This window comes from Lathyrus oleraceus, chromosome 2, assembly GCF_024323335.1.
Source record: "Lathyrus oleraceus cultivar Zhongwan6 chromosome 2, CAAS_Psat_ZW6_1.0, whole genome shotgun sequence".
NCBI lineage: Eukaryota > Viridiplantae > Streptophyta > Magnoliopsida > Fabales > Fabaceae > Lathyrus > Lathyrus oleraceus.
The window spans coordinates 136,441,111-136,453,588 of NC_066580.1; the positions used below are offsets into that span (position 1 = coordinate 136,441,111).

The following is a 12,478-nucleotide window of genomic DNA, read 5'->3' on the forward strand; positions in this document are numbered from 1 at the left end:
AAAAAATTTCATCATTTTTTGAAAACAGAAACTAATTTTAAACAATTAAATAATGAAAAGAAATAACATAATTGAACTAAAATCTCAAATAAATCTCAAATTAATTAAGAAATTGATGACAATATTTTTTATAGATTCATCATCATTCAAAGATGTTAAGAAAATATTTTTGGTATTTTTGAATATTGGAAAGTATTTTAAATGAATTAAAAATAACCAGAAAAGAGAAAATTCACAAAAAAATATTAAATGGAATCATAAAAAATATTAAAAATCATTTTTAGAAACTAGAATTAAAAAGGAAAATATTGCAATTGGCCCCATATTTTTTGGATTAAAAATGAAGAAGTTATGAATTTTTGAAATAAAATGAAATAAAAGGAAATTAAATGAAATTCAGAAATTGCAAAAAAACAGGGAGCATCTGATCTTATCTCATTAATTGACGTGGTGCATCAAATGGTTGATAATCGCGCGCACATGGTAGACCAAAGTCAAAAGAGAAACACGCTGATTAAATGAAAGTCATAACATTCGAGGGACCAGATTAGATCAGAGTCAACATATCCAATGGCCATGAACTCGTCCACGTGGGGATGGTGGTGGAAACCACCATCTTCTCGGCGAGACTCACCGTTCCGTCCAAAACATGCAGGTTTTCAAAACTTCACCAAAATGCACGATCTATATATCTTTAGAAAGCTGGGGTGATGTACATCACCCCTGTGCCATTGGTTTCCACTCAAGGTCTCTATAGAGAGAGAAATCTGAGATGGAAATTTATGGTGTTCATACTGAACTTGCTCAATTCATGAAATTAAATGCACAGATCAATTGCCTCTCACATGAGGACTTCAGAGGTACCAACAAACACAAGAAATGATCAGTATTCAAGGAGTTTCGAATCAAAAAAGTTTGAACAACAACCTTTGAAGTGCAGCTTTACAAGACTTGATCCACTCCAATTCTTTGATGCAGTGTGTTATTGAGGTAACAAAGAAGCTAGGCTAAGGAATTAAAGTTCCGAGATCAACCAATGAAGTTGAAATCTAAGCTTGAAAATTTGAGAGAAAAAACAAAATTCCTTTGAGTGAAGGTTAGGGATTCAATTGTGCAGCAGTTCAGGCGCCTTAAGGTTGGTTTTTGAAGAGGAATGTAGCTTCTATTTATAGCCAAGCATGATGCAAGCAATGAAATACTCATGTGCATGTGAAGTTGGGTCCTCCATGTATGGGCCTGTACAGGCGCATGGGAGGCCCAAACTTGATTGTTTTTGAATGTTAATGATGAAACAAATGGAATTGGACGTGTACATGGCAAGGCAATATGGTGTGCAAGCAATTTAATCATGTTATGCATAATTGGAACCAAAACTTCTCCTCTTCGAAAATGCCTTTTGCCAAATTGAAACATAGCCATGTGGGTAATGGTTGGAAAGGTCTTGACATGAGGAACAAATGTTATGTTGAACAAAAATCCATTTGGAGTTGGGAAAATATTGAAAACTGATCATGAAGTTCAAGGTGCAAAACATGTATATGGAAATTTTGCCAAAATGGACTAACTTCAAGCCCTTCTGTTTTAATGATCCAAGCCTCAAATGACAAAACCTTCAACATCAAAGTTGTAGATCTTTTCAAGACAATCAATGTGGACTTAAGTTTTGCATCATTTGGATTTTTGATGAGAAAGTTACGGGCACTTAAAGTTGGACTTTTTCACATTTCAATGACTTTGGTCCAAAGTGACCTATAATGTTTTGTATTATCACATGTATTTATTTTATGATTATGAAATTTTGTTAAACGTAACAAATGAAGTAGACATCTTAAAATTTCCAATTCATTCGGTACCACCTCAAAATCATAAAAAATGAGTGAGTTAGGTCCTTGGGAAGTTGACCCAAAATTAGGGTTTAAGTCAAAATGACCTATAATGTTTTGAAATGAAATATGACCTTCCATGTTTCAAATGGATTATTTATGAACATGAAAGTTGTTCATATGGTTCTTAAGAACATTTTTTATCTTAGGGTTATCTTCATTTGACAAACACATCAAAAGTTAGGTCTCAGTGGATTTCAAAATAGTTAGATGATTTGATTGATCAACTTCTCAAAGCCAAACTTCAAATCTTGATGAATTAATGATTGAGGACACTCACATAAGCTCAAATATGCATGAAATGATGAATGAAAGAACTTAACTTGATTTTATTTGATCATGACTTGAGGTTGCTTCATGAGCAAGGCACGGTCAATGCACAGTTGAATTAGGGTTTCCTTGGGAAACAATCCTCAAGCCCTTTGGTTTATCTTGATCAAATTGACAAATTGAGATGCTTGAAAGGCATATATGATGATTGAGAGATTTTTTAACCATTGTCATGCTTGCTTTCAACTTCATCTAGCCACATCAATGAGCATATGGACCTCCTAGGAGCCTTGGATCACGTGATTGCTCAAGCTTCAAAACAAACAAAGTTAGTGACATATTTTTGTGCTTTTGGTTAGTAAACAAAATAAGAAAAGCAATAATATACAATTAAAGCATGCTTGATAATCTCAAACCAACTCACACAAGTCCCAACCCAAGGGTTAAGGAGCCAAGATGCTATGATCCTTGAGGCAAATGCAAAGTTCAATGATGTGATGCCATGAGGGATCTTAGGGTCAAAATTAGGGTCTTACAGAGTCCTCTGCTTGGGCTTCTCCTGCCAAACAGTCAAAGTTGTGAGAATCAATTGATCCCATGGAAGAGCTGGTCTTCATAGATGAATCCTCATCTTTTGATGCTTTTGCTGGAAAAGTGGAGAAGAATTGGTTTTTCATATGGTCCAAAGTTCTAACCATGATTTCATCTTCTGATTCATTTGGATATTTTCTCTGGAAGAAGTTCTTCAGATTTCCCATAGACATTTGTTGGGAGCTTTGCTCTTTGACCTTATTACTTTGGTCTTCAGCTATAGTTGTTTGAATTAAATTTCCTATTTTCTGGACTTCTTCGGAACTCATTTTGTTCCACCATTTATAGAAGAAATTTCTTTCTAAAATGGGTATGTTGAGTTTATCTTGAGATATGGTGATTAACCATCTCCATATCCATGGAATCTAAAATTTGGTAAAGAACCAAAATGGACATTGTCCGGTGATTAAATTATCAGATAAAATATTTGCAATAAGTGGGATATTGTCACACCAGGGATTGTATAAATCAAGTAATTCTTTGGGTAGTATTTCCAACGACGGACCAAATTTAGTCCACCATTCATAAAACCAATTTGGTATAGGTCTATTAATCATCTCTTGATTAATAGAGAAAAACCAAGAATGTTTATTCTTGGGATTTTGATAATAAAAAGCTTGAGTAAAAGCTCGGACATAGTCCCAGTAATTAAAGTAAATATACTTTCCTTCTGCAATTCTTATTGCATTTTCACCATTTGGATTAAGACCTCATTCTCTTGGTAACAAGATTTTATTAATGTGACATTTACTAAAGTTTATAAAACTTTCAGGATTATTATTCTGGTAATGGTGAGTAAATGTTACCGATTCGGTAACGGTTAGAAGAATTTCTAGGTGAGGCCTAGACTTTCCATGTAGGCCTGGATATCCTCTTGATTCGAGGTATCTAGTTTTAATAGACCATCCATCGTTTGGATTGATTTTGATATCTTCTTCATCAATATACATGATTTTTTCAGTTACTGGATTTTCAAAATAATCCAATTGCTCTTGAGGTGGGTTATTAACCGCAACTTCTTTGTAAGATGTACTTTTATTAGAGGAGGAGGAAGGAATATCTTCCTTTTTAGATAAAGATGCAGGTAATTGTTGCATTTTTCTACCTTTGTAAACTGTAGTCCAATCCCCTATTAGAGGAATGTTTGATTATGGTTGGGGTAACATATTGTTACTCCCCCTTCCACCACGGCCATAACCGCGGCCTCTTCCCCTATACGGGGTCATCATTTTTTCCCTGCAAAAATTCACGAGTTAAATAATCAGCAAGCGAATTATTTTCACCTTTAATGTGTTGAATGTCAAATTCAAACATAGATAATTGAGATTGCCAGCTAGCAAAAATTTGCTTAGCAACAAGATTTTTAACATCTTTTTCAATAATTGATTTAGCTGAGCTACAATCAATTTTTAATAAAAATTTCTTATTAAGAAGATCATCTTGAAATTTTGAAATGCATTTTATAATAGAGAGCATTTCCTTTTTGATAGTAGAATATTTTGATTGGGCAGGATTCCATTTTCTAGAGGTAAATCTGACTAAAACTTCTTTTGATGTATCAGGTATAATTTGTTGAAGGAATTCCTAAACAAATTATATTCTGCTATGGAGGAATTCTCTTTTCTTCTCTAGACTTCTATACCATTTCTTTACTTTCTTATACATATTTCGGCCCTGCTTCTGCTGTATACTAATTATGGTATATATATATATATATATATATATATATATATATATATATATATATATATATATATATATATATATATATATATATATATATATATATATAATTTTATTTCAGTTACATATATTTATAGATTAATGTGACATATAAATGTGATGTTTAATGGAATTTTTTACAAAAATAACCCACTTTTTCAAGGAAATTCTCAAAATACCCCTGGTTTCAAAAAAAATCTCAAACTACCCCACTTTTAGGAGGAGTCGCCAATTGAATTGGAGACTCCTCTTAAAAATTGAATGGAGGCGCTAATTGGATTGGCTATGGCAGGTGCCCTAGCTAATCCAATTGACGCCCCTGCATAGGACTAAAGAGGAGGCACCAATTCAATTGGAGTCTCAGTGTAAAATGCTATTTTTTTGGTAAATGGTATACGTGATAGATAAATTTGATATATGACCAATTGATATTAATAAAATTTGTCGTTTACACAAAGAAACCTAATGGTGATGACCGGGATCACCTAACCGACCTCCGGTCCCACATCCTCTAGCTACCCTAACCCGTGGCCCTAACCCACGTTGGTGATTCGGTACCGGTGTTTGAGCATCTGAGGGGCCAGGAGCGTCACTACCAACTACAGGAGAAGGTCTGTTGAGGTAGTCAAACAAGTCGACATAGTCTTCAGTATGCATCAATGGTGTACTGCCGTAGCTGAGCTCATGACCCATGCCAGAGAAGTTGGGATGTGGTTGACTCATTGATGGGCGACCGGGACGGTTGAAGGGAGGCATGGGTGTGAACGATGCGTCGAGGAAAGGTTGTAAAGGTTGTTGGGGTGTTTGGTAGAGATAGGGTTGTTGAATGTTTTGGTTTTGCGAGGTTTGGGCTTCTTGGCTACGGTAGGAGGAGGGGCGGTTGGTGTTGAATGATCGTTGGGTGTTCTGGATTAGGCGACTTTGGTAGGGTGATGGGGTGGATGCGAAGCGATGTTGAGTCTCAGGTTGATGGTCAATTTGTTGGTGGTGGTATGGGGTATGCTCTTGGTATTGGGGCTGGGTGTATGGAATGATTTGGTTGTATGTTTGTGTGTTGGTTGAACGAAACATTTGACGGACAGGGGGTTGTGTGTATCCGGTCTGACACTGTTGTTGGGGGTTTGATGTTGAGGTGTCAGGTGTGTAAGTCATTTGGCGTGGGTCTTACAAGTACATATCCTCGACGATGAACTGAAAACCAACCGATCTGTACCAAGCCATATAAGTACGACTTGGTTTTTCTTCAGTTGGCATGACTGCGTCAGTTAACACATGATCATGACGGTGCTTCCATTTGCGACACTCCGATCTTGCGAAGCTTTGCCATGGGTTGAAGTTCCATTGGTCGTTAACTTTGCGCAGATGCCATTCTCCTAGGCTAGCTGGGGGATCTGGGATATTTTAGGGCATACCAAACTGTAGCTTCACACGATCACTATTGTGCATCTCCACAGTTGTGAACCGTATTATCGGTGTGCATGCAGTCCATACGGCCGTGTCTTCAGCGTTGACTTGATGGTCATGATCCAAATTAAGGCATGGACGCCAAATGAACTGAAATGTAAAAGAATATTGGATTATAGTCAAGGTAGAAGAAGTTAACAAAATATAACGAAGTAATTAAGTTATTTTCCTTACGTCTGTCGGTCGAAGGTGATCCAATAGGTTACGATACTGAGTAATACAGTGTCTTGGACATCTGTTGTAACTCATACCACGTGCAGACCATCTACACGAAAAAGTAAAAAAAATATTAGTTAGAGATAATAATCTTTAAAGAAGTAAATAAAGATATAACAATTTAAACAACTTACTTCTGTGCATACGGAAATGTGAAAGGGTTGTTGTTGACGGGTGCTAGGGACGGTAGTCTTGACCAACCCCATGCTTGTAGCAAAACAGCACATCCATAAAATGTAGATGTGTCTTTGTGTGAGTTTTTGCACAATGAGCTATAGAGATAGGCTAGACAAGTAGATCCCCAACTGTAACTTCCTATTCTATCTACATGTCTAAGTAAAGGTAAATACATAATATGCATGCTAGAACCACTACCTTCGGGAAATAAAAACGAGCCAATTAACAGCATAATGTAACACCTAGTTTTTATTATTCGAGCATCTTCGGTAGAATGCTCATCTAAGTATAAACTATTATAGTACGACTTAAGGCGTGAAAGCAGTATACCTTGACCTCTTGCGTTATCATCTAACAAATCAGTCTCCAAGAGATCCATGCAAATTGAATTTGCATAGTTGGTTTTACCATTAACAACCTTACCTTCAATGGGTAGTCCCAAAAGCATGTAGACGTCTTCTGACATCACGGTACACTCACCGGTTGGGAACCAAAATGTGTGTGTCCCTGGTCTCCATCTTTCGCATAAAGCTAGAATGAATTTGTTATGTACGGACCAAGACAAAATCTTGCTTATATGACCAAAATCGGCGAGTTCAACATAAGGTTGAATCATTGGGTCCATATGGACATATTCGTGGACCCGAGTTCGGAACCTTGATACATCCTATAAAAGAAAGAAAAAAAAAACTTAACTAAGTTGGTATGTTAAAATAAAAGGGGGTTGGTGAAGATGAAAGATAAAAAGTTAACAAAAGTAAAAACTTACATATGTTGCGATGTTTGCAACCGTTCCTCTATGTGATTCGCCCATTGTGAGGATAGACATTTTGTCGGGGGGTTGGTGTAGATGAAACTACAAGAAGTTGTTACAGATGAAATTATAGAAGAAGTATTGTAGAAGAAGTAGTGAGAGTGATGGTGTGGAAGAAGTGTTGATGGAGTGGATATATTTATAGGCAAATGGATGGGAGCATGAAAAGTTGTGCTTGCATGGTGTCTCCACTTGAATTGGCGACCATGTATAACCTTTAAGAGGGGTCGCCATTCAAATTGGCGCCTCCATAGGGACATGCATGCAAGACCTAGGTCTGATTGCTTGGTTTCGAGGTCTGAATGCATGCTTTGACAAGGTGTCTCCACTTGAATTGGCGCCCATGTGCAATGAATGAGTGGGGGCGCCAATTCATTTGGAGTGTGTGTCTGCATGTCTGACACGTGGCTGTCCTCTCTCTTGCATGCTGAATATGTCACTTCTTAGTAGCTTGCATGGTTGACACATCATTTTGGAGTAGCTTGCATGTGCGACACGTCACTTCAGAGTAGCTTGCATGTACGACACGTCACTTCGAACTAGCTAGCATGTGAGACACTTCACTCCTCTATTTAAGTGTCTTACTACCAACATCCAACACACTTCACTCACATTCATCTGTAATAAGAAAATAGTTTTCATCTGCACAATGTCATCTTCATCATTATACAGTGTCAACGTTCACTGCAACGGTGAAACATACGAGTCTGAGCTATATGGTTTTTGTTTTCGAAACACCAATACCATTAGACTCACGATCAAGAGAAATGCAACCTTCTTGCATTTGAAAAAAAGAATACAATCCTGTATAGGATCGGGTATTGTGTCAAAGATCACATATCAAAATCCAATATTTTTTTAGAATAGTCAATGCAAGTATTTCCCCCTTAAGGTACGAGATGATGAAGATGTTGAATACATGTTTGTTAGTCATGAACATTCAGGCTGCAACTGTATTGAGTTGTACATTACTCTTCATCCATGTATACCATCTCAACAGTCTCAACTAACTAGTCAGGATGAATCTGGTGAATTTGGTCCACAATGGTCAGATGACGTCAATCCAGAAGCAGAAGCATAAGTGGACGTCGTTGATGAAGAAGAAGAGGAGACTGAGATACAGGTTGATCACATGCTGAACAAGGACGATGAAGATGATGATCAACCACCACCAATACCTCATAGTCATGTTTACAACCCACCTCAACATATGACAAAGGTCGACACCGTCATGAATGTATATAATCAAAGCTTCTCGGTACTACCAATGGAGGATTATTGGCCTCCATATGAAGGTGATATTGTTTGGCACAATGACGAGATGCGTAGAAAGAAAAAAGGAAGGCCAAACAACACACATATCAGAACAAAGATGGATTCCACAGATAAAATGATAAGATTATGTAGTATCTGTCGTCAACCAGGACACAACAAGAATAACTGTCTCAATCGAGGAGTATCATCTAGGTCTTAAGCTTTTTGTAACATTGTATTTCTGTAACCTTCAATCATTATATATCATTAAGTTTTTGTTACAATGAGGTTCACAACAAACATTAGTACAAAATAAGCTATCTGAAAACAGAAATATTTCTAACTGATTACAACAATCAAATTGATGTCGTCTCGACCGAACATCATTTCCCTAGCATCCTTATCGGTCTTCATTCGCACCCAACCAAAGATACTGTCAAGTCTCTCAATACTTCTAATTTTTCCCCTTCTGGTATTTTCCCATCTAACCAACGAACCAACTCCCTCTTCAGTTGATCGAACGTAGTGATGTTCCAGAACAGCATCAGCATCTGAGGTTTGTCTCTCGCATAAATCACCTTTCCGTATCGGCGACAAACACCAAACATGATTGTCAAATGATTATTTGAGATGTGGAACAATTACTCACAGAACACATCTATTTATAACACAAAAATAGCATTTTACACCGAGGCTCCAATTGAATTGGCGTCTCCTCTTTAGTCCTACACAGGGGCGCCAATTGGATTGGCTAGGACACCATAGTCAATCCAATTGGCGCCTCCATTCAATTTTTAAGAGGAGTCTCCAATTCAATTGACGACTCCTCCTAAAAGTGGGGTAATTTGAGAATTTTTTTGAAACCAGAGATATTTTGGGAATTTCCTTAAAAAAGTGGGTTATTTTTGTAAAAGATTCTGTTTAATGCAATATATTTTAGAGTTTTTTGATTAGAGATATGAATATTTAAAAAATATAAATTAATTATTTTACATAATCATGAAGGGTGAAATAATATGAAAAATGCATATCCAAAGAGTTGGACTGGAACAATCCCTAGAATAAGTTCATTACTTCGGCGGTGGTCCGCCACTTCCATTTCTTAGTACACCAGCGGAGACATGCGTGCCACAGTCATCTTCTCGCAACTTTCTCTCCTAAATCGACTGTGTCACCGACTTAACTCTAGCATTTCCTTCGGATCGGTGACTTGCCCGGTGAAAGATGAACCCGACGACAGATTCCCATACTCCGACGTGCCCAACCCTAGCCGGATAAAGTCGGAGAGGAAGCCGTACGTGACGCCAATGAAGGTTCTGATTGCAAGGGCGAAGGCAGAGAGGGAAGCTCGAAAGGCACAGCCTTGTAGAGTTCTGGAAGATCCTCCCGATAACGGATTGCTGGTGCCGGAGCTTGTTGAAGTTGCTCATCGCGTCTATCGAGCTCGAGGGTATCTACTTTCTGGTTTGGGTCAACTCGTCCGAGTCATTCCTGTCTTGCGCTGCGAGTACGCTCTTCCTATTCTTTGATTGTTTTCTTTTGAATTCTGAAATAGAAATTGACGATAATCAAGAAATTAAGAGACATGAGAAGTTGCATTGTATAAGAAACAAAATGATGTTTTGGTGTGATTCTTAAATTAAAAAAATGAATTTTGAGCATTCTTATCTATATGGACACCGTCACTGACTTGTTATTACTTTTAATTTATTATTTTTTCAAATTATTACTGGTGTCCTCGTGTCGGTGCCGTGTTCGGGTGGCCGTGCTAGCAACATTTTTTAAGTGGTGGATTTTTGTGTCATTAATGGCTTTCTACTGTTTTTGGAGTGGAAATATAATAGGTTGCATTGGCTTGTACTTGTTAGCTTCACACTTGCTGTTTTGATTTATCAGGCTTTGTAAAGAGGTTCACATTGGTTATGTTGGTCATGAGATTCGAACATGTACTGGACCAAAAAGTTGGCTGCAGAATGCAACTCATTTTTGGAGAAGGGGAGGTGTTCGAGACGTGTTTCGTTTCCCAAAATGCTTTCATCTCTATGACCGTGTTGGCAAACCAAGGGTTGGGCATGATGAGAGGTTTAGTGTTCCTCGTATCCCTGCCATAGTTGAACTCTGTATACAAGCGGGTCTAGATCTTGAAAAATATCCCACAAAGAGGAGGACCAAACCTGTATATTGTATCGAAGGAAGAATTGCAGATTTTGAATCTGTTGTGGAAGATAATGAAATTGAAGGAAAATACTCTTTTGAAAATGTCGACCCTTTAATGGATTCATCCTCTATGTTGATGAAGCCTGTAGAGAAGATCCAAAATCTAGTGGAGAACAAAATAAGCCATATGGAGCAGTTGAGTGACGAAGAAAGGAACAAGTTAAGGGATTTAAGTAAGCATACACTGGATTCATGGTTTGAGATGACATCAGGTGCAAAGAAGATCATGGAGAAGTATTTTGTGAATGCTTGTGGATATTGTCCCGAGGTTCAGGTTGGTCCTAAGGGGCATAAGTTGAGAATGTGCAAGGCTTCAAAGCATCAGTCTCGGAATGGTTTACATGCATGGCAAGAGGCAACATTAGATGATATTGTGAGTCCAAATTATGTCTGGCATGTTGAGGATTTGAATGGACCTGCTTTGAGTAATAATTTGAAGAGATATTATGGAAAGGCTCCTGCTGTCGTGGAACTCTGTGTGCATGCTGGAGCTCCCATTCCTGATCAATATAGAAGCATGATGAGATTAGACGTGGTTTCCCCAGGACGAGATGAAGTTGACCTTGTTGCCTGAAATGCTTTCTTCCCTTTTGAAGATGGGCCAGATACATTCAGTGGACATTTGGAGTTCTTATGGATAAAGTAATCAACTTTTGGGTTTGATAAATCGGAACTTTGGTGTCTTGTACTAGCCTGTAATTCATCAGTTACTCATTCTGCATATACTTGTGTTATCTTCAGAAACGACACTGCAATTGAAGAATTTTCACAAGTATTCTGGTGATTACATGTTGGGTTGCATTCAGCTCAAACTGCACAGTTTCTTGTGAAATAACGTAACTTCTACTGTGAAACAGCACACAGCACCTAGCCTAAACTTCAACGCCTAAAGATAAAGGTTATTGGCGCCACCAAAAGAATAAAACCCAAACTCCACCTTGCTGCGGGTCCAAACGCATTTCAAGCATACTATTGGTAGAGTCTTCTCAAAAAGCTTAGTTTACGAATACTTCCTCATCTAATTGAGTGGATGTTGAAGCTGATTTAGCTCCGCATTGCTCCTAACTATTGATATATTTGATTTCTAAACGAGTGAAGGGAAGAAGGTTCAACAAGGCTCCCACCTGTGAGGTGGGTAATTGATGCTGCCAAAGGTTAAACTGTTGTACGATTCATCTCATTCTTTACAGACTAAAATTAAAACCTTTCTCTAGTAGCTGAAATTAGACTCCACTAGTTACAATTACAAGTGTTTTTTCAAGAGAGAGGGGCATCTTCAGATCATCATCTCCTTTGTTGTATATTAAGAATGTTTGAAATGTAATCTTGGAAACACAACAAGAACATCAAATTCTTCCATGTTTTCCCTTACCCTGTCATTCAGAGAAGGGAGATAGAGATAGAGGGTGCTAAAAAGAACTGGTTTCATAACCAGTTTTTAAACAATTAACCATATTGTTCAAAATTTATAGTACACTCGATTAGCAAATTGGTAAGCTAAAAATAAATTGGTTAAAAATTATTTGTGTGAACTTGTTCTATTTCGTTCCCAGTTAAAACAAATCATTTTAATTATATATATTTTAAAAGCTGATTTGTATAAAAAATATTTATAGAAAGTAGAAAATATTATGAAATTCAATTGGTATAAATTAAAAAATAATTTTGATTTAGTTATCTAGATATTTATGATTAGAAATTAGTTATTATCAATGTAAAAAGTTTTATACTGTTTGCATTATTTTATAAATGGTTAAAATAAACGTCAAATTTCTCATAACACGCAACATTTATAACTAATTGACTGTATAAAATCTTTTTATATCATCAGTACATTTCAATTAAATTTTTATTGTTAAAAATTTAATAT

The 12,478-nt window shown here is 37.0% G+C and overlaps 1 protein-coding gene across 1 annotated transcript; it reads left to right on the forward strand.

Annotated features, from left to right (window-relative positions):
* The first annotated feature begins 9,392 nt into the window (after window positions 1-9,392).
* LOC127118495 (APO protein 3, mitochondrial) lies at window positions 9,393-11,967 on the forward strand. Its single transcript, XM_051048705.1, has 2 exons — window positions 9,393-9,898; window positions 10,288-11,967. The coding sequence occupies exons 1-2, from the start codon at window positions 9,513-9,515 to the stop codon at window positions 11,180-11,182; spliced, it is 1,281 nt and encodes a 426-aa protein (XP_050904662.1). The 5' UTR covers window positions 9,393-9,512; the 3' UTR covers window positions 11,183-11,967.
* The last annotated feature ends 511 nt before the right edge of the window (window positions 11,968-12,478 follow it).

Bases quoted from the DNA above. Each gene is read 5' to 3' on its own strand.
- LOC127118495 (XM_051048705.1), top strand. From the start codon at position 9,513: ATGCGTGCCACAGTCATCTTCTCGCAACTTTCTCTCCTAAATCGACTG. The intron at 9,899-10,287 runs GTACGCTCTTCC...TTGATTTATCAG, and splicing joins ATTCCTGTCTTGCGCTGCGA to GCTTTGTAAAGAGGTTCACA.